The sequence below is a fragment of the Mya arenaria genome, chromosome 10 (assembly GCF_026914265.1).
Source record: "Mya arenaria isolate MELC-2E11 chromosome 10, ASM2691426v1".
In the NCBI taxonomy this organism is placed as follows: Eukaryota; Metazoa; Mollusca; class Bivalvia; order Myida; family Myidae; genus Mya; species Mya arenaria.
The window spans coordinates 37144840-37168513 of record NC_069131.1 but is presented as its reverse complement, the minus strand read 5'-3'; the positions used below and the strand labels follow the sequence as shown (position 1 = coordinate 37168513).

The 23674-nt window shown below is 34.1% G+C and overlaps 2 protein-coding genes across 2 annotated transcripts; one reads left to right on the top strand and one right to left on the bottom strand.

Annotated features, from left to right (window-relative positions):
• The first annotated feature begins 2442 nt into the window (after nt 1-2442).
• On the top strand, nt 2443-10316 carry LOC128205534 (uncharacterized). The gene is made up of 3 exons (XM_052907265.1): nt 2443-2827; nt 7128-7271; nt 9664-10316. Exons 1-3 carry the CDS (start codon nt 2629-2631, stop codon nt 9849-9851), a joined length of 531 nt encoding a protein of 176 aa, XP_052763225.1. The 5' UTR covers nt 2443-2628; the 3' UTR covers nt 9852-10316.
• Nucleotides 10317-13895: 3579 nt separating this feature from the next.
• Nucleotides 13896-23114, bottom strand: LOC128204667 (receptor-type tyrosine-protein phosphatase S-like; the record flags this gene model as incomplete). The annotated part of the gene is made up of 20 exons (XM_052906065.1): nt 22975-23114; nt 21839-22071; nt 21493-21607; nt 21218-21303; nt 20355-20474; nt 19961-20106; nt 19572-19659; nt 19260-19324; nt 18956-18992; nt 18631-18737; nt 18310-18435; nt 17408-17556; nt 16705-16840; nt 16188-16316; nt 15827-15929; nt 15535-15611; nt 15029-15163; nt 14775-14912; nt 14350-14504; nt 13896-13995 (listed from the first exon to the last, which is right to left on the bottom strand). Coding segments are annotated over exons 1-20 (2385 nt in total), but the record flags the coding sequence as incomplete, so codon positions are not given.
• Nucleotides 23115-23674: the final 560 nt, after the last annotated feature.

Sequence of the window (23674 nt, the reverse complement as noted above, 5' to 3'; positions counted from 1 at the left end):
CTTCTTGCCACCTGTGAAAAAGACTCGTGTACCGTGATTTACAATGACGGAAGGATTGGGAGTGAGTTTCCAGGTAATCTTAGTATATGTTCTTAAAAGTAATTTATAGCATGGATATAACAAGTTCGTCTATCATTCGTTCAAACAGTTTAAAGTAACTATAGAAAATCGTGTTGTTGTTGTTGTTTTTAAAAGCATGAGTGCGACATGAGTGTACGAGGGTTATTCGAAAAAGATGGTACATTGTTTGGGTTAACATTTTATATTTGGCAAATAAATATTTTAAAATGTCTACAATAGTGATTTACCCTGATATAGGAAGGTTTGGTACATAATCTTGGTTCTCAACATAATAAAAAAATCATAGCCTACACACCTCTCTATCTTTTCGAGAGATGTTTGTGGGAACAAAACACTATTAACTCGCTCGCCATGATTTCAAAGGTTCAAAAACACGTTAAATATGATCTCTAAATTCTTAGCCAATCAAGGAATAAATTGCGTTATTGATGTCATTATAGTTTTTTTTATAGCAGTTTCGTTGACTTAAGTGTTTGATGTTCAAAAGGTCCGAGCGCACTTTAACCAGCCCAACTGTGTTCATACCCCCGATGACGATATCCGTCACGCAATTCATCACTTATATTTACACCAATACTTCATTATTTCTTTCCATAATCGTTAATTAAATAGGTTATTTCAATTATGAAACGTTTCAGTAATTCCTACTAACCATTACCGTAAATAAAACGACCCAATCGGTTAACGCAATTTATTGCTAAGGACAAAACACAGTCCAATAATAAAATCAATTTGTAACGTAAACTATTAACGCTTATGACAAAAAACATTTAACAAGTCATAAATTAAAACTGTTCAATATGTTGAGTTAAAATATTCGTGGGCTGCTAAAAGATAACAAACAAAAGTGCGTGATTAATATAAGTGCGCGATGCCTCGCGATCCAAAAAATCTTCTAAGCTGATGCATTCATCGGAAAATTAAAGCAATTTCTGAAGGGCTGTTAATTGTAGCTGAGGTTTAAATATTAAAGCAAAAATATAATTATTTAATTGATGAGATTTTTGGCTGCAACGTAAATACACTCCAATATGCTCACAAATTTAGTTTAAAGTGTAACATTACGAGTGTTACATATCGATTATTCAGACATCTAGCGTTAAAAACGTTGTTTATTATTCAACAGGTGCACAGTAGAAGCCTGCTGCCATTTTTTCTCTTTTATTTCTATATTTTTTTATTATTTCTAGGTGATTTTGTCAGGCTACGATGGTTATTGAAGCACGGCCAAAGCTAGCATAGCACCGATTTATAAAAAATGCATTCGATTTTGAAGACCCTTGAGCAACATTCAATGACCCCTCAGAACTTAAGAAATGGGTAATTTCACTTTAGATATGTAGGCAGTTTAGTTAAACTTAAGTATTAATGACGTAGTCGTAATGTTTGGTTTCCGTGCGATTTTCACTTTGTTGATAAACAGATATGTGTATGGTATCGCTGTGTTGTTTGTATTTTTCGTGTGTGTTGTTTGTTATGCCACGAACATTAACCCTTAAACGCAGGTTTATAAAATAGCAGACATAAATATATATTGTATAAAACCGACCATGCAGCGAACACGAATCGGTAGGTTGTTGGAGACCGCCTGGGGATAAAAAATACCTTCCTGCAATGCAGCAATGCTACGACATTAGTACAGTAGGCCTTGAAATGTCAATCAGCACCAACTGAGAACACCATTTACATTTGATTCCGCTATAATGCGCGGCCAGCACTATTAAGTGTCTATTTCGTCTATGATTACAATGATATTAAAGTGCTACATTGGCAATGTCCGCTTTATGGGTTTTCTGTTTTCAAGAATTACCGTAATAGACAACGATTCAAAGGAACTAAAAATAAGTTAATGTGAAACGTGATATCTTAGATATGCCCGTGTAAGATCTTACGTGTTTTATTTAGGTATTTGATACAAGTATGCTTACTTGAATAATTTGTTTGTTTATTTTATTCAATATAATCAATCTGGATACTGGTTTTTAACATTTGTTTATTAGCTGACAACAATTATTTTTGTTCTGAACAAGCCGTTTCATACAACATGCATAGCTAAACAATCAAACAAAACGTTTGTTTTGGTCTTTTTCATGTGAATTATGTACTTCTACATATACATGCATATATATCATACAATCTTAAAATGAAATAGATCCGCTAGAATTTCTCTAGGTTTATCAGAACTAAACCTCTCTTTCTCTTTATGTTTTAAACTTGATGTCTAGGTCACTCTTTATTACTAATTTCCCTATGGTAAGAAACAAGGAAGTTGAAACAACACTGTAGTGTTTCGTTTACATTTTCAACTCCTGGATTTATTGTTTGTTTCGGATTCTTCATTGACAGCAGTTTTATTTTCCTGTGAAAGTTATAAGAGTGTTTACTAGTTTATGGAATATTATGTGATTTAAAATAGAAACAAATCATGCAGGTCTCCTTTAGAAATGTACAAGGAAATATGTTTTATACATGTATCTTCAATTAGTTAGTATGATAACATTAGAAATCAGAACCACAATCTGAACTATATTGGATTTAGAATAAATAATGTCAATTTTGGAAAACCTTGGATTTATATCTCTTGTTATTACCGTCGCGGCTATTTTTATGAGTTTTATGACGCCATATTGGGTAAATGAGTATGATGATTATATCATGAAACCGGTGCATAAAGGTTTGTTGGCGAATTGTGAGAAGGACATGTGTACTTGGTTCTTTAATGAGAGGATTAGCAGAGAGTTCCCAGGTAAGGTTGTTCTTTGGTTGTTGTCAGTATTAAATCATGTGCAATGGGTTGATGTTATTTTCAGAAAAATAGAATGCCGCTCAAGCAAATGCTAAAGGATAGAGCGTTGAGAGTAGTTTGTACCATTACTCACAATCACGCTTCCCAACTAAACCTATATATTATGCAATGTTTTTTTTCACAAATAATTTTACAAGATGCAGTTTAGTCCAGTTTATATTAAAAAAGGAACAGTAGCTTATTTGCTTTTACCATTTATATTCCGTATTAATCGATATACTGATAGAGTGATATCAGTCTTGAAGAATACCTTCCTCGATCTGAGATACAAGCACATGGAATGATAATAATTATTAAGATACATACACCAAGTACGAATACGATAGTCGTCTAATTTCACAAAATAAGAGTTATTCTATAATAGAAAAGAGAGTTTTAGATAAACGTATCTTTCATTTATGTTTCAATTGTACATGTATTGCGACAATTATTTTTCCCATACTTTCTCATCTTATTACAATGGACAATGGGCTAACTTCAAAGTAATAAGCAAAACCGGAAACAAATGTGTTTTTATTACCATAATTGTTGTGGTTCCGATAATGGCCCAGGCCTGCATTGTTTCAGTTATAATTATGTCAACAACATATTAGACATGATGTATAGCAAACTAATTGATTAATAAGTGATCACGATATAGATGTCGATCATTGGGGAAAAAGAGGATAAATTTAAGCAGTATGGTTATGAATTTGGTTTGTTTGCGTTCCAATTCTCCAAACATCGCGTTCCAAAACAAAATAAAAATCAAAATAGATTTGTCTGCACGCAAACGTATTTTGACATTTGCCAGGCGTGTTTCATTTATTAAATTATTTAATTAAACGTTTACCTTTTCGTCCTTAAAAAGCGTAAAAAGAATGCCAGGCTGCAAAATCAACAATCTATCTGACGCAATCTTTGTATACATTCTGGCATTGTAATTTACAAAAAAGCGAAGGTGAATTAGATATTTTTGAGGAGGACATGTTGCAAAGAATATAATAACTATGGAAGGATCAATCTGTTGACGTTAGATTTTTCGCAAAGTGGGGCATGTGCCCTCTCTTTAAGAACCGAAAATTTTAGCAAAAACAAACTGGCTGTTTTGTCTGGAATTATTCTCTGACATTTCATAAAAAATGCAACAATGTAAGCATAAATCCACGAATTATTTGCCGTAGTTTGTTTTCAAAAGGGTTGATACTGATGGAAGACTTTATTTGTTGTAAGGAAATGCTGCATAAAACGAATGCCAGTTATCAAATAATGTACCACCACCAAACGCAATATTAAAAGAGAAACCAAACTTTAAACAACATCATTTATTTACGTCCAGTTTAAGGAAAGGAATTCAGTTATTTGGAAATTTAAAAACTTAGAAATGAGAAAAATGTGCCAGAGGTATCTTCGCTTGTAATGAATAGGTTTAATATCCACATACTTGAATCAACATAAAATATTAAACACATTACATAAGCTCTATTCCAATATGTACTCCTCACAAACTAATTCATTTAGATCCAAGATTTTATAAATGTTTTAGCACATGTGAATGTTTAATAAAGGCTAGTTTACTTTATAAAGAAGAGAGGTTTTCCCTGATATACAAAATGAAAATGTTCCAATACATTCTACCAAAGAAATCCTCAGGAACTTTCTTTTATCTCCGGGTATGAATTTTCACCGAGAAGCAAGATATGAACGGTAAAGTATTGAACTACGCAAGGCAAAACACACGGAAGCCAAGACCAAAACATGCTCTCAAAAGGCACAGCAATTTTAACAGAAAACACTGAAATTCAACTTTTTTTCAATGGTTTTTGCTTTCTTTCTCGGGTTTAATTTCTGTACAGATCATTTGGTTTTTTAGTTAATTTCTGAGCTTGTTTCCTTGCTTTTCGGTGATATCTGTGCTTTCGAAACAAACAAAACCGGAAATATCGCGTACGGAAAAGCCAAAAAGCGAAAATCATGTATTTTCTACAAAAAGCTAGAAAAAAAGAACCAGAAATTCCAAACCAGTCAAAAGCTTGTAAAAAAATGTTTAATTTGGATTTCTACAAATATTTTTGGTTATTTTTAGTATAATTAAAAACTTTTCATTTGCTTCAACTTCAACTGGCACCTGAAGGTTTTCGTTGGCTAAGTGGTCAAAGTAGGCGGTTATTTTGCCACAAGTCTGCACAAAACGTTAAAATGGCAAAATGTTGCTATTTTATGATGAAATCGGATTGTACGTTCTATGCATGCAATAAATTGGCATTTAAACAGGCTCTAATCTGTTATATGTATGCATTCAAAACATTGATTCGATGCATGGTCATTGACTTGATGTCTCACAAATGGTCGTCGTCATGGCCGTTTTGCCCCGTGCAAAACTTGGTACCGATTGTTAAAACTTTGTTTTTATATCAGCAAATTGCGTCTTTCTTACCTTGAAAGCACGGTATTTTAACTTGCCCATTTGTGTTATGTTATTGCCTTCCAAACAATAAAGTCGGTGCTTGATGTTTGATTTATTAAACCTTATTTGTTGTCACGGCTGTCTGCACCGTACGAAAACTTTGATTTTAGCTATACCCTATACCCTTTACTCATGTGTTTGTTTTGTGCAGCGACTTAGCAAGCCACAGTAATATAGGTTGAATCTTTTTGGAGATATTTCCTTTGGTCAAATGTGAATGACAAAATATTGCCATCCGCTTGGGGTGATGTTGTTGAACATTGTAGCGTTATGTCAAGTATTAAATTGTACTTCAAGCTCCCAATATACTGATTAAAGTACTTTGGGTGATGTTGTTGAACATTGTAGCGTTATGTCAAGTATTAAATTGTACTTCAAGCTCCCAATATACTGATTAAAGTACGGAACTGACTCCAAACTATCGATAAAATGTAAAGAATCTCCATACGTCTCTAATGACATAAAACAACAAGCAAGCCAAGAGCGGATGAATATCAGCAACCAATTAACACACATTACACTTTTCAAAGCGCTGTAGAAAAAACGCAGCATTTTAAAAGCAATATTTCAAATACAGCCAACGGATTTATAAAAACAACATGACAAGTGCAATTTTGTCAAGGACACCGATTGCAACAGCTTTTACAAGTGTTGCGGTGGAAGGTTTTATACAAATATTGATGAGTTGCCATATGTCTTGAGGAAAAACACTTGTAATGTTATAGTTTTAATTGTATTGATATCTCGGCTCACGCAGTTGATATAAATAGATAACCATTGCATCATGCAATAAGCGTATTCATTCCATGCCAGTAAACCAAAAAATGAGTGTGCGTGTTTCCACGTACAATATAACTTAACATGTAAAAAAAATAAATTAAAGCGACCTTAATGATGAGTGAGCGTATCGTAAATGCATGTGTTTTTATTTATACAGCTGTTTTATTAAGCTGTACAAACATGTAGGAATATTACCTTGATCCGGTAACTGTTAAAAACCAATCAACGTTTCTTTCGATGTATCAAATAATGTCAAAATTCCATTACTTAAATGGCATTCAAAGAGTGAACATCTTTCGTTTCCACACATTTTAAGTTATATTAAAACTTATTTATGGGTACGCAGGAATACCCTAACAATATATGACGAATGAATTTATTGCAAGTAATTGCACAATATCGTGTTACATCAACGTCTTTAATTACAACAATAAACAGTTTTGAACGATAAATGGAAATCCGCTATTTATTTACCGACCTTAAAGAAGCCAAAGTCTTTCGAGGGCCTTGACATTGAATCTTGTTGACGCCAAGTTCTTCCCTTTACATGAAGTTGTTCTGCTTCAAAATATCAGCTTCCGGATTTGTGTACTGATTTTGTACTTAATTATTTTTACCACGGTTTAACACTACTCAAAAATACACAGAAAACACATGTCCTTGGCATTGTTCATATGTGCCTAATTGATCTCCTTGTAGTATCATTGTGTTCATCATAGCTATCGCCAAAAAAGTTGTTTACATATCATAACTTATCGTTTCAGCATTATTCATTGCGATACAAAGTTTCATGCAGTTGGCCCAGTCTCTGGGAATTTCCGTTCTCCTATAGGCAATTATGCTTCCTGTTTTGCATGTATCATCGCTTTTGTGTCAATATATTATATGATAGTATGTCTTTGGCCCTTGCCCTAAGCATCAGCGATATACTTGTGGCATTTCCCCTATATGTCTAGCACTTGTTGCATCTGTAAAATTATGTTTTAAACTTGCTTTTATTACTGTCTTTTTCAGCATGGTTCAAGGCGACGCAGGGTTTGATGTCCGTGGCGCTGGTCCTAGGCCTCCTGGCTCTGCTGGTGGCCACAATATCTCTGTGTTGCACGTGCCATCGATGTAACTCTCATCAACCCATCTGTGGATTTCTCATTGTCGCATGTGAGTAGTTCAATGGGTAATGACAATATCATTGTAATTTATATTGCATTAGTATATGTAATTGCTAAAGATTGGTGCATAATCTTTGCTTGTCGTTATATCAGATTTGAACGATACAAATATATGATCAATGGCATAAAAACAACAAAGTTGTTCGCCATCAGCAAGTGTTAGGATTGTCAATTAGCTTTGTGAGTAACACTACAGAGGATTTCTACCCGTAGTCGAACAAACTTGTCTATAAACGTGCACATGCTGTCTCCATGAAACCGTCTAAGACACAATGAACACAACGGAGACAAGCCCGCAAGTCGAAATTTCAAAAATAAACTCTGTTTCTCAGAAACAACAGACGTTTTTTTAACGTTTCTGTCGCGCCGATGATGTGCCATAGTCCCATTACTTTAAGCGACTAGAAATAAGTTCACCATATTCTTTGAGCAATTATTCCTAAACTAGTACAATTGCTATCAATGATGGAAATGAATATTTTGTGTTGCAATGATAAAACATTTTCGTACAATTTCGGCGTAGAAGACCGTTACCGCACTCATTTAAATAGGACAATAGAAATAATGACTCCATGTATACGAACAAAACCAAAATTTAAACTTTTGACATTATGTTTTGTCTGTGAATGTTCTAAACCATGAATGTTCAAGTAAATATATGCATGTATAAAGTTTCACTTTTTTGCAGGCATTTAGCCAAGTGATGGCCGATGTTTGGTTTAAGATAATCATTATTGACCAAATAAGATCCTACTTAGTATAGCATGCACAATATTTGTTTTCTTGAGAGAGTCGCCGAACACCGATGAATATAATCAGACAAATACGCCGAAATATTACGCCGTATTACAATACCGACGACAGTGAAAACACAAAGGCCTTGAAAGCTCTAAGACCATGAATCTCAACGATTTATCCCTCTAAATGGACGAGCTAAAATATAAATATGAATCGTGGTTCGTGCGTTTACACGTGTGTGTATAAAAATATATGGTTTTATGTTTATGTAATAAAATCTGGTCACTGATACTTGATGTATTGAACGGGAAACTTAAGCTCTCAGATGCAAATTAGGTTTTAAGTATCATCACATGAAAGCATGTGTGAACATTAAAAGCATTATCTGCTTTAACATTTGAAAACTGACAAGTCCCTGGGTATTGCAATTTTACGTTGAAAAGTTAATGCATGTCTGGAAAGGTTTATAGTTATTGCAATCAAATGCAGGAACATTCTTTCGAGCAGATGTGTAAACGTCAAAGAAATAAAAACGAAGGATTAAGATTGCCTGAACATGCAACATGGAATTTTAATAAAAGTCTATAGTGTTGTGGCAAAGATCAAACTTACAGTTGTGATTTGCAGGCTTTTTCTGTTAGAGAAAACAATGAAAGGGTATAAAAGGGTATGTCAATTATGTAGTTGGCATCATTCTGTTAAAACCGTAATCGTTCCAGGAATTTTGCCTGTGCACGCTATAGTATAGATTAGTTTGGCCTTTTAATTTAATCTTGTAGGAACGCAATTAGTGTTCCAAACATACAAATTGAAAGCGCTGACAACGGCTCTGGGTGTGACATGAGAGATTTTACTCTTTTACAATTTTGTTCACAGTAAATAAAATACAATCCTAAATATATTTTCAGTGTAACCGATAACTGCCTGTTATTATCTAAGACAAAGTAAAGTATATTAATGAATTTTAATACAATTAGTGTCATAACATTTAACGATAAACCAAAATATACTTAGGTGTATGACCATTACTTTCATCTCGCAAGTTTGTTGTTAGTTTAAAGTTAATTAGATAAAACCCGATATTGGCCGAGTACGTGATGACTATTTGCTGTAGGTAATTGAAGGCATGATCTTTAAGTAAACATTTTTTCCTGCGAAATAAGCTATAATTATCTAGTCACCTCGGTTCCGCGCCAAGAGTAATTCATGATTGATTGGCTTGCTTTTAAATTCACTTTAACGTTGCATACTTATGAACGTGTCTAAACAGAGTGGTATTTAATTTATCATTGTTTTAAACCGCTAACCCCATATGTTCCATTGTGTAACCCCGGTGAATTTATCATTTTAACATGTCACTTCAGATCAGAGGCTGTCTGATTTTGATTTTCGCCTTCGGCCTACAGCCTTAAAATGGTTTATCTTTTTAAAACGTCAGTTCAAGCAAAATCCATACATTTAAAAAGTTACATATAAAAACAGAAATTACGAATGTACAAGATTAAGATACCTGATGTCTTGACTGTGTAAATTCAAGCAAGTTCAAAGGCATACTTAACCATTAACTTTGTAAATAGAAAAGCACAACTTGCCAATAGTACAAAATACAAAAAATAAAATACATACACTCTTTTATCTTTTAGCTGTGGCTATAGCGGTAGGCATCGTGATATTCGGGATCAAGGCGAAGCAGGATTGGGGCATAGACTTACAGGTGGAAAAAATGTCTAGAGGCCGGTTTGGATGGTCATTTTGGACAGCCATAGGGGCTGCGGTCAGCGCCCTGCTGACTTCTACCATATACTGTTGTATGAAAAGAAAGAGCCAATAAATGGAGCATTGCGTGAGATGAAAGTGGAATGGATGTTCCTGCATTGTACTAGTCCTAACTTTTACTTTCACACGGCTACTGTTGAGTCTAAGATTGATGGTGTTGGAAACTCAACACGTCCGTGTCCAAATTCAGTACACGCTGTTTTAGTATACATTTTGTACAATAAATTTTTTCGAATATTTTTTTTACAAAAATATAATTTTAATACAGACATTATTCACTACTAGAAGAATTTATGAAAGATACTTATTAAACACCTGTTTACCACTGGGTGGGAAGATTTGACGCACCGCAACTCATTCTGTAAACCACTTTCGCGTGTGTACGATTGTTTAAGATGTTATGTCGTGGTTATAAATAGCGACTAATGAGCTTGTCGAAAGCTATTAAAGCAATGATATTCACAACTTTTTTGAATACTTAATGCCACAATTACCTTGTTGATTTCCCTCTCATTTATGAATCGTCTGGCTGGATAGTTTAATGTTTTTACATTGCAGTTATTATTCTTAATATTGTTCATAAATGTCTCATTTTTTTATGAAAAAAAAATGTTATTTTAAATAAATTGCTAATTTACTCGTCTTCTTCTTAGATACATTTTATATATTATGCCATGTGTTTTTTGTTTCTATACATATTGTTGTGACGATAAAATTGTTATGCTTAAGTCGAATGGAATTTCAGTTATGATTTGTCGGTTGTGTTTGTTTATTTCGCTCTGTATTCATATTGTTGACGCCTTAACATCGAGCGTAAGGCACAATATCTTGAATTAAATATTGAATTCGACTTAGTATCTATTCGATAGAGGATTATCGTTTGGTTCTGTGTAGGACCGTATTATATTTCACCGATTCGTACATTAACCTGCCACTCTTTACACTTTATACTATCCAGGTAGCACACACACACACACGCACACACAGACACGGAGCCTATCCGGGCTATCAGTTCAACTTGTCAATGAAGTGCCAATGTTAGGACGATAATGTGTTGATAAAAAAATAATCCGAATTAAATTATGGCAGTTCGCTGTGTTTTAACTATATGCAAAGGAAACTCAATAAAATACAATAATATGTATTACATGTCTTGGAAAGCATGTAAAAAAATATGTTGTAAGTACTATATTTGTACGACTGCGGCCCGACGTCGTGCCGATATCATACAAAGGAGTCTACTGTTGAGCCATCACCGAACGGTTTGTATGATTATTCTATTATGTCCCTTGAATAACTATTACACAATATTTCAAAATTCAAGAAACTTATATGAAGCATATGTAACACTTATAACATTAAATATGTATTTACATTGTTGTTTTAAGATAGTATAATGACTTCAAATATTAAATCATATATGACAGGTATGACGGTGTTTTTATTTGATTTGGTTGGTTGGTTTGATACTGGTATCATACTGTAGAAATGAAAATGACATACAAAAATACCATATATTTAAAAGCAATTTATCACTAAATGAAATAATACAAATTGACAAACTCAAATGTACACTGATGTACTTAACAGTGTATAAAGGAACACACATTATTAGAAATTCATTATATTGATGACACCTTTTAACTTTAATTGCTTGTGCAATGGTAGAGGATGCAATGCAACTTCCAGACGAGTTCCCACGGATTTATAAACCAACTCTATTTATGATAAATGTAATGGCAAATCATCCAACTTTCCGTTGTAGCTGTAAGCTAGCCAAGCGTCCTTGAACAGCATTCTTGACATCGGCGTCCACATTGACATGAAGGAAACCTTTCCCCTATCCACAATCATGTCGTTATGTGGCAGGTTTTAAGCCAACTGGCTATTTGCCTTAACGGAGCAACCTCGTTAAACTAGAACAGTCTGTTCTCACACTAAATGATATCCCACGCAAGTAGGGAAACGCACAGCACTTAATTATTCCTTTCTGAAGGTATATTACTTTTCCTGATCTTCTTTAAGAGCAAATATTCCATGACATGGAACTTCGCAAGTATGCAGGTTTTTTGTTGCTGTATGATGGGGGTGCGAGTGGGTTGGAACATTTATTTTTAGACTGATGCTATTTAAGCAGGCGGTCAAAATAAAAAAATAAAGCATTAGAAATTAACTTCTGAATAATATGTGTAATTAGTCCGACGAACGGAAATATACATTGAATGGTCTAAATGTAGTTTGAAAGGACAATGCTTATCACTAAATATATTTTCATGTAACTGTTAAAAAACATTGTACTCTGAAAAATTATCATCATTTCCTTTCCACGCAAGCTAGAATTTCTCAGCAAATATATTGACAGGAGAGAGATAGGACAGGAAGACAGATGTCTCGCGTGTATCGTTGGTTTAAACCGGGAAGGTAAAAACACAAGTAGCCTTTCCGGGTTAAGAGCTATGGTTCCTCGGGCATTGCCTATAATACGCTCAATTCCCTTCTTCCGTCTGTTAGGTAAAAACCAAATGACTCCATTGATGCGGGATACAATGTACTCGAATAGGCTAACTTTGATCGCAATATATAAATAATCTACTACATTCGTTCCATCACCGTTTGTTGAATAAAAGAACAATTCTGTCACATTTTGTTAAGCATTTATTTACATTTCTGAACGTTAATACTCTATTTTACACACTAGATGTATATATGCATAATAGTTTAGAAAGCCATTAGTGTATATGAAACCTTTTGTTCTCTCCTGCCGTATTTCACAACACTGAAGACACGTAGTAAGATAGCCAAGGAAATTCTATTTTACATTCAACTTTAAAACAACAGCTGGCTACACTCGGACGAACGGCCGAATCTCATATTTAAATCGTTTTGTTGATCGGACAGTTTTCATATGCCATTTGTCAATCTGGTACAAAACCAATTGTCCAAACTTTTCGACGGTTGCTAGTAGTGGGATCGTCGTTTCATGCTTCCTTTTCGGTTGCCTTTATAGACGGTATGCCTTATATCTGTTGTGACTTAATGGTCCTTAGGTCAAATATTCTCAACACAATTAATCAAGGGTTAGTAATTGAAAAAACATATTTATTTACATTCAAATTTCAATTATACTTTTACATATAACCTAAGGCAAATTAATGACCCAATAGTATTCTCTGTAGCAATCTTATCAATCTTTCTTCAGAAGTCATCCTTTCCTGACTCAATATTACAACAGCACAATTAGTTACCCTTAATTTTGTTTTGTTGAGGCTACGTTTGTATTTTGTTACTCAAACATTTCACAGCGCATGGAACAATGGATACTGCTTAAGCAAATAAACGTGGACATACATCATATGCAAAGCAAAGAGATTAAAAAAGACATGTTATCACGTCAATGAATTGATAATACATGATTTATAATTCAAGTGGTGCGAGAGTTTTGCTGAAAGCTTTCCATATGCTTATTATAAAATTATATATCGATTACAAAATAATAGAAAATAAAAAACAGCAACATAATTAATCAATTACTCGCAATATAATAACAAATAAAAGGCGCTGTTTGATATATCAGTATTTTATATACAAATATTGTGTTATAGTTAAAATCTGTAAGTGTAAAGTATATAGTAAGAACACAAAACAAAGCAAAAATACTATTAATAACAAATGCAACACTGTCTTTTTGTTTGAAACTAGCGTTCCAAATATGTATGGTTTTGTTATCCATGTTCCTTATGTATCGTCTCTATTCATTTGAACCAGCGAAGTTAGCATACACATCCTTGTCAAATGCTCGCAAGTATTCCATGACGCTCTCGTGACAGAATATGAATTGATCCTGGAAACACACAATTACATGTAGTACTATTACTTTCATTAAAGTAAACGACATACAATTCATACGAGTATTAAATGGTTTTTAAATAAAATACCAGGAATGTAAATGATAGTATTCTTTAGAATAATTGCAAGGCGCAATCTATGAATAAACCATGCCGATTACTGTAACTTTTCTTAGCAAGGGCGTCTTACTATAATTCTTATAACGAAAGACAGTTACCAAATTCGGAATCGCCAGTCGTCGCATGGTCTTGACCTTTCTAACAGCATTGAGAACACTAACTTCGTGTTCTATGGCCATCTTCCTCAGCAGCATTGACACCACACAGAATAGACCCGTTCGGCCTGCTCCATCACTGTATTGTGTGATACAACATTTACTATATTAAGATAACTTTCAACCCATTTGCATAGACTTTAAATGTCTAAACGATAAATACAGATTTCATTTAAAATAATACACTATACAGTTATCCTTTGAAATGATTTGTTGTCGTGTTTGAACGATAACTTTGGAAACAATACACTTATTATAGCCCGACTGTGAAGGCAGCTTAAAGCTGATAATTGTTCTTCTAGAGTACAATTCGGGTAGTTACTAGAACTAGTGACATACTTTAGTGATATATTACAAAAGACCATTTGACAAAACCAGACCCATTTACAATTTAATATTAATGCAATTGAAAACTTGTACAAGTCATTCATACAAACAATGAAGAAGTATCGGTCCATCTTTCTGTTTGTTTGCTGTTTCCTCCACGTCATTCAGGAAGGTGAGAAAGTTTTTAACAGAAAGAGGGACATTCTTAATTTCATCCCACTCAGTGAACTGAATGTGGGACAGAGTTTTCTCAGGAAGACGCTGAAAAGAAATAATAAATTTCTATGGAATCAGTTATTGTCATGATGTTAATTTTTCGTGATTAGAGTAAATTTGGCGTTTGTACGCGTCAAACTGTTCCAATGTTAAACATTTAAAACGCAGCTCGCAATACAATTAAGTGTGATCAAATCGACTATATCCATTCGTTGTCTTATGGATCGTATTTCATTTTCTTATTCCTTGTCATCGATTGATATAGATACTGAAAGATGAAAGATGATAATGTTACTACATTAGTACTCTTATTACCCCTGTCGCCCCCGTATGACGTATTTTAAGGTTTCTCATTGCATAGTGGGATTTCCTTGTTTCACGTGAAGAGCTGACTTCAAATGACCCCTTCTTTAACACCTGCATGTTTTCCGCCGGGTAGTATATTCCAACATTCTGTTAATAAGCAATGTCAGGTAACATTATCAATATTACTCTTAAAGAACAAATTCCAAATAGCTGCAGCGTTGGTTATAATCGTTTAGTAAGGGAAGCATGTGTGTCTTACTCACCCTTTGTTTGTCCATGTCTGGTTCAAAACTGACAATGCATGAGCAGTTTTCTTGGACAACCAATGTCAGGAAGGCATTAACGGTCTCTGGCAAGGGAGTCTGTGCAACAAGAAATCGGCGTTTTTCTTTGAAACCCTGAAAGAGATATTAATGTTCATGTCCTTATCGGCTTGACTTGAAAAACATTTACAATCAGATAAACAACATCTTTGTTTTATTTATGATATAGGCATAGCTGTTGTAAACCATCCAGATACTACGCGACTGTTAATATTTTAAAAATATAAATATACAACAAAAAACATATAAAAATCCAAGTAAATATGTTTGATTTTAAAGCCTCAGATATGGATATGTTGTCGGAGAAGATTGGTACAAATCAAAATAGTTAGTTCATTTAGATAAAAAGCACATGATTGAAATAATTCAGATAAATTTAATGGTTAAGAAATGAAAGTGTATATATACATATATTGGAAGTCATCAAGCTTAACAAATACACCCACATGTATGTACACAGCATTGATGTAATCGGACGATCCACTTTCCAACCGAAGGTAGAGTCGTGGTCGATTTTCATCACCTACAATCAAAACCTTTGTTTGTTATAGGTTTGGCAATGTTTTTGTAGTTTCCATTGTTTTATCATATTTAAGTGGAAAACAAAGATTTGTTAACATCTGCGTGTTGAATAACAATGTCGAAATGTGGATGCAGTTCACAGTGTCTCTTTGTTTTATCATGTTATTTATCTAGGTATTTACTTTTTAGGGCTACAAGGAACAAGGAAATAAATACCTGGTATGTCTGCATTGGCTCGGTTTTTAGCCAAGTGTTCTTTATTTCTTTTGACTGCGTTTGCTTCCTGTTTTGATCGCTGTTCAACGGTGTGCTGAAGTTGCTGCAAAATATAAATCCGTCATTGTCTTGCACATAAATTTAAATGAAAGCTTTGTAATAATATCTTCCGGTTTGTTCATAATTCTCTGTTATTACCATCATTAACATAAAAGAAGATATTTATGTAGTAAAGATGTTATGATCAAACAAATAAACCCCAAACATTCGTAAAGTAATGATATTTTCAAACATTAATCAACTACAGATAATGAAAAGACTTGATTAAACTTAAACTTTAAATGTATATATTTAAACCAACTTGAAATTGCCTGTTTAAGTCAGCTCTTCTTGTTGTCTTCATGTATTGCTGAAACTGTTCTGCCTTGATCGGTGTGCAATTGAAAGTCAGGGAATACACAACAGCCTTGTGGAGATATTGATACTGCTCCTACAAACAAATGGTGTTACATAAACTGAAACAATTATATACGCTTAACACTTATCACTAAATTATTAAAAATGTAACCATTCAATTCCATGCTGCAAAAAAGGGAGGCATTCATGTATTCAGGGTATTACCTAGATTTCAAGTTCAAGGTCTGAAACAGAAAACTAAAGTTAAGATAATAACGAAATAAAGATTAACGCCAACTTAAAAAACGTATTAAAAAATATAATCGAATATCTACATGGATATATGTGCTTGATTCAAGTACAATATGACATCATTCAAATCATATTGAAACGTTCATTTTATTCCATAACGCTAATAGCCTAACGCCGCAGAGCGAGTTCTGGGTATCTGACTGGAATAAAAGTGATATAATTTATCACACCATAGTCTGTATCATGTTCGGCCTGTTCTGTCGCATGTTGACCACACATCCAGGGATATCAACCGCTCCTTCAGTTTCACCCTCCTTCGTCAGGATGTCCAGAGCAATGTATGTGCCCGTTCGTCCCACACCAGCACTGCAAAGACCAATAAAAGACAAATATCAATAAATATATATCATTTTCATGAAACCATTTGGTTTCCACCCCGTGTACGCACACTTTGTATTTCAAATTTCAAAGGATCGTCTAATTGTTTTTATATCGGTCAAAACAATAGTGTTCGTACTTATTGGTCGAATTACAAAATATAGCTTCTTCGTATTTAAACTGTAACATTATGTACGTGTATTTGCTCGAGTTTTTGTTTGTAGATGATCTTGCAATGTTGAGTTGCTACACGAAGTAGACGGACATGAAATGCAATGAACAAATTAGAGTGTGAACGAAAATTCAACAAAATCGAGAAAACATTATTGGAAACATTATTTTGTTTAAAACAAAGTCTTACACTATCTTTGAAGTGAACATTATACGGCACATGAGATGTGTTTAAGTTACAGGAATTTGAAAAAAACATGTTTTGTTAATTTAATTATAGTTATTGAAACAATTTCAAGGGACACATTGAACACATAACTATTAGTTGTGCGATGTTATTACTTTACTTAGAATGGAATATTCAACAGTATTACAAAGTTATACCTGCAGTGGACCACAGTAGGCCCTTTATACGCTGTAGGCGTATTCAGTACTCTTTGTCTGAATTCAATGATTGCTGTGACATCATCAGGAATGCCTTTGTCTGGCCAACATGTGAAGTGCAGTTGGTAGATGGACCTTTCTTCGGATGACTGAGAACCATTTGTAAATACAAGCAGAGGGCTTTAATTATAATTTTAACTTTCCCACAAATTCTACAAAATACATAAAAAATATGTTATTATTTAGAAAGTATTTCTTGTAAATAAGAGCACTCTTTAATGAAATTCAATTTTCCAATGCTATTTGATAATAACGTTAACATAACAATTTATGCATTGTGAATATATGAACCTTTTGATATTTAAATGTTGTCGTTATAAGTGATAAAACTGTAGTAGATACAAATTCATTAGACAATGTCTTATATTGACTATGTATTGACTTAAATATTAACGAAGTTTAAAATATCGCATCTATATACCAAGCATGCATTAGCCCTATTAGCCCTATTGGACTTGTGTATGCTCTAATACAGCTAAAACGTTAAGGAATGTTATGGTAGCTAAAGTATTTATATTCAAACTAAGATAATATTGTTGGCTCTGTCTAAATTGAGTTGAAAAATTATTGAATGGTTCACCAGATTAACTGTTTTACCAATGCAGACATGAATTCAAAAGAATGACATCTGCTTTCATAGTTTTTGCCTTCAGGAAAACAAACACATATTACAAGTTATTATGTAGAAAACTTCCGCATGCTTTTAAAACTATTAGGATGTAAAATACACTTAAATAGCTCAATTCATATTAATCACAAAATGGCTTACCTTAACATTTGGTTTATCATATTAGAAAATTAGAGAAGCATAAAGCAAACGCAATGTAATGATAAGTGTATACCTTTGCAATTGTAAGGGCTCTTCTCGTAAACTCGGCATACATGTCCTCCGAATGACACCTAATTCTAAACTCGCCATACATCTTGTTAGTAGCAACGTTTGGCCAATACTGTTCACATTTACCCGTCTATAAGAAAATTAACATATACAGTTTGATTATGGTTAAAATATATTCTCATGATTTCAACGTAAAGTTCATGTATGTTAATGTATGTAAACAATTAAAACGTGCATACTTTCAGGTTTTTAGTGTAAAAGTTTTGTGTTGTATTTTAAAATGACTGCTAAGAGTTTACGTAATATACGATCAACAATGATTTACCCCATTTTCAATCAAGTTTGTGACCATGACAATTTTCTCAACCTTCTGTTGCCAAACCATTCGCCAGAAGGGTTTGAATTCATCTCCCAGTTGCTGCGACATTGGTCCTGAAAGATATTATAGCAAATTGTAAGCGAAAGCATGCAGCAGTTTGAATTTAAATCTACACGTTTGCAGCCCGAATTTCACAAAAAAAATCCAGCACAAGAGCTGACAGAGTTAACTTCTACATATTATAAAAAAAATGGCCCAGGTATGATGCATCTATCTTTAACCATGATAAAATCAAATTGTATTAGTTTTTGTATTATAGGAATAATTTTACCTAAGGTCGCGATGTACTCTTTCCTCTTTTTATATCCCTGCAGAAAAAGAAAACAATATCAGTTAACCCTAACCTATGTGAACAAATGTACCTAAACCTAATTTATAACGATTTCACCTCAATTATTTCGAGATTTATTTTGTTTTGAGCGTATATTACTTGTTTACATTTCATGTATTATTACCTCAGAAATTTCTTTATTATTGATTATGTTTTAATTGTGTGCATTCTTAAATTCTTTTTTTTAAATAACTATTGTTTAAAATATCATTTTGTGTATTCATAGAATCAAACACACTCTTACATCAATAAAACTTGCATTGATGTAATCCGTATCTTCATCCCGAATCTTTACTCTGCAATCGTCATCTATAGCAATACAAAACTATAATTGTACTTTTGGGTTGGATTTTATACGTTAAGTTCCGGACAAGTAAACCAACAATAAACATAATTACAGCGGTACAAACGCATTTCCAGATTTCTAACATTTTTGACGTTATCAACGAATATGACTTATGTAAAGGAGAAAATAACATGTTCACTTGTACGAAGAATATGTAGGACTCTCTTTCGCTGACGATGTCGTATTATTGTATAATTAGGTAATACATACATGGATAAATGCCCTTGTATCTGTTTCTTTGCAAGTTGCCACTTCTTTGGGAGTGAACGTACGGCTTAATAAGCCCTTGGGGAAATTTCTAGCAAATCAAGATTGAGATAATTTAACTTAAGACAACTAAAGTGGAAAATAGTTTTTGTAAATGCAAATAAAATTATTGACAAGCATTATTATTTTACGAAGGCTTACAGATATATATAAATCTATTAATGAATGATTTTGCGATAGAAGCACAAAGCTCCAAATTCCTGAGTTGATCGGATACTACCCAGAAATGTTTGTAATTTTTCTGACATCGAGTTACACATCGCGGCTGTTGTACTATTGTATGTAATATTTAACTTGAGAAGACGCTTTCACGAATGTCAACGATTTTTTACCTCAAATGCAACTTTGATATCATCCTGTGTTAATGAATCAACGTATTCAACAAGACCGTCAACAGAAACTTTAGGCCTCTGCAAAGCGACCGAGTTGTTGTAATATACACCAGGAGTACTTTCAGCTTCGTGAATAGAATCTTTATCTGAATAAAGAATCGTACACATAACTCAAATAAACAACTAGTAAACCGATCCCACATCAAAAAGCTTATGCCGGAAAATAAATGAAGAGAATGTTAAATGTGACTAGGCTTACATTTGTCTGTGTTTCTATTCCTTGTAAACACCTTCCATGATCGTTTTGCCGAAGACAGTCACTTTGCGTACTGGAAGGCTAACTGTTACTTTAAATTTCGTAATAAATTTAATATCGCTTCTTACAAAATCTTACCAAATTCCAGATCAATCTCGCATATTGATGTTGGTTGATTTACTGAAGAAGACGTGCTTGCCTGATGCCGTTGATTAGAATCGATGGAATCTCGGTTGTTGCGCTCATTCCCTTCGTTTGCTGTAAATAAGTTAACAAAACAATACATAATAAGCTGCCAAACGAATATACCAACGAGTTGCTACAACTCAAAGAAGACAAAGAGGTGTGAACAGAGACTAGTGTTGATATTTGTGATTTGTGTTGGTAATTTCTTTATCTTCAATTACATGGCTTTGAGTTGCAAATTAATACCAAATACTGATCATGTTCATGGGGTACAATAATTCAGGTAGCAATAGCGTCTGATAGAATTTGACCTTAAACATCAAATAGAGATCATGACCCCAGATACACATAGCACAGGCACTCTGAATGACCGTCTCATTAACCAAATAAATATATCCATGAATGAGTTCAAGATTATTAACAATAACGTATTTCTAACCTAGGACATACAAGCATGAGCTTAAATTAACACATGACTGTTGACTATTGAGTTTGACCTCGTAATTTGACATTTCAATTGTGGCTTCTCCATAAGTTGTTCTGATAAAGTTGCAATTTTGTATTTTACAACCGGTGTGGTTGATGCTGACATCGGAATAAACAGACACTATGGCGAACCATTCAAACTCTTATTTATATCTAAATCGTTCAATATATTCATGCATACCTTTGTCTTGACATGCGTGTAGCCGTGAAGTGTCTAATAAAGTATTGAAGACATTTTAGATGAGTTGTACCGACAACGTTTATGAAATTCCTCATCGATCATTATTTAATGACGTAAACGAGAATATGTTATAATAATGTAGACTTACAATTGTTCTTGTTTTCGACAATAACGTCAGCTTTGACAGTTGTATTCATGCTTCCGTTTGTGTGTGAAGGAGACAGGCGAGCTAATCTGTTAGAAAGTAAACATTATTTAGTCTAAATTAATTGAACACATTCGACACAGTCGCATTATTTCCTAGTCGTCGGCTAGGTTATCTTGTGGAGACGTTAAATGCATTTATATTCGCACCATCGACGATATAATTACAGTTCGATACCTTTACTATCAAACATTTTTTATAACACGATATGTAAATACCTTTGACGCAGAAAGAACACCGCAACAACAACACCGATGATGACTACAACGGTCACTATTCCCACAATATATCCTACTGGTGACTCGGCAGCTACATTATCTTGTTTATCGCTCCCTTAAATAGTACATCTAAAGTTATTATTAACTCTTCCGATACTTGAAGAACATATAGAGTGTTTTAGTAGCAATTATTTTCTGAACAAACCGAAATATAAACTACAAATAAAGATATTTTTTCAAGAAGTCGTGCAATCAACAAATAAATGTATGCACTCCATGTAAAGTTTTATTTACTGTTAAATTTTATTTCATTAAATAGGGTTTGCAATTTATATAGGATCCTTACCTGTGCAATCATCCCCTTTGTAGCCATCATCGCATCCATATGTACATTTACCGCCGTTGTTACAACTCGTTTTTGTTTCACATTGCTGACAGTTTTCCGGGCATTTAATGTTACAGAAATGTCCGTAGAAGTTTCCTGAGCAGCCATTGCAACTACCATTTTCATGTAGGGAATATCCCTCACTACACAACGAGCACTTTCCATCCGTCTGGTTACACTGTAGACACTCAGCACTGAGGAATGAACAGTTTTTAGAGCAAATGAGACCGTAAAAGCCCTCTTTGCAACTCGGGTCCATTATTGCAGACATCACCTTTGCAATTTTCTGGATATGGACAGCACGTATTGTTAACAACATAAAACGTTTGGTTAATACATTGATCACACCCACCCTCGTTACAATATTTCGATTGACAAGTACATTGTTGTTCAGGATTAGCATACCCATTTGTACATGAAATACAAATATCAGATCCAGTCGCACAGTTGCAGTTAGGATGACATCGGCATGTTGTTCCAGTATAGCCATTGTTGCATGACTCGCACTGTGCTGTATCATTTTGAAGACATGTTTTGCATGTTTTGTAACAAGTGCTAGTGCAATTGTCACCCGAATAACCATTAACACAACTTAATGTGCATCTCCCTTCATTTCGCGAGCATGTCCCCCCATCGCAAGTTTCTGGGCAATTAACGTCACATGATTGTCCGTAAAGACCTTCCTTGCATTGCTCACATTTATCGCCGGTAAAATTAGGAAGACATTCACATGAGCCGTTGTTTCTGTCACAAGCCTTCGTTTTGTCACAACCGACACTGCATACTTGATCACAATGGTCACCATATCGACCATCTGAACATGTATTACATGTTGTTCCTTCAAAGTTAACTCGACAGGTACACGTACCATCTTTTGAACAATGTGTATCAACACAGCCTAAGGAACAAAGTTCATCGCAGTGTGTCCCATGGTATCCGGAAACACATTCACTGCATGAAGTTCCATTAAATCTAGAGGTACAATTACAAGTTCCATCATCATTACAAGATTCATTTTGACATCCTATGGAACAAGGTGTTTGACAGTAGGTGCTGCTGCCATAGAAACCCTTTTTACAAGAAATGCAATCTCTTACAGTCGTACATAGGCAGTTCTGATGTGTGCAGTTAAACCTGCAACCTGAACCATATTTTCCTGGCAAACATGGTTCGCATCTAGGCCCTCTGAACTCTGCCTTACATAGGTCACATGTTCCGTCGTCATTACAGGTTCCATTGTTACATCCGACAGAACACTTCTTGCTACGCACACTTTTTATATCATAAAATTTATCTTTACATGTGACACATTCTTTGCCATAATTATATTCGCACGTGTAGCAGTTTTCAGGACAAGCGTGATGACATCTGTGACCAGATATGGTTGCAACACATCCGTCTGTACAGACGGTGTTTGAACATTTTGACGTTCCTCCTTCACAACACACACAGTCTTTCGTGCAGTTTAACTCCTGTCCGTTTATAATAACCGTCACTGGAAGAAATTGGTTTCAAAGATGGAAAGATGCTGTATCATTTTTTTCTCTGACTTAGATAAAACGAGTATCTTGACAATTTCTATACTTAAACATTTATCATAATAATACATACCTGCTATACATGATCGAACGACGCAGAGTATAGTAAATATCCAAAGTATCATTTTTATCCTGGAAGTGTCTCTGAAACGACATAGATGATTGGTCTGTTCACATTATGTTTTAAATGAGTCAAAATAGTTTGGTATGTTTGATTAATGTTTGGAAACATTTGAAGATAGTCGAGCTCGTTTGGTCG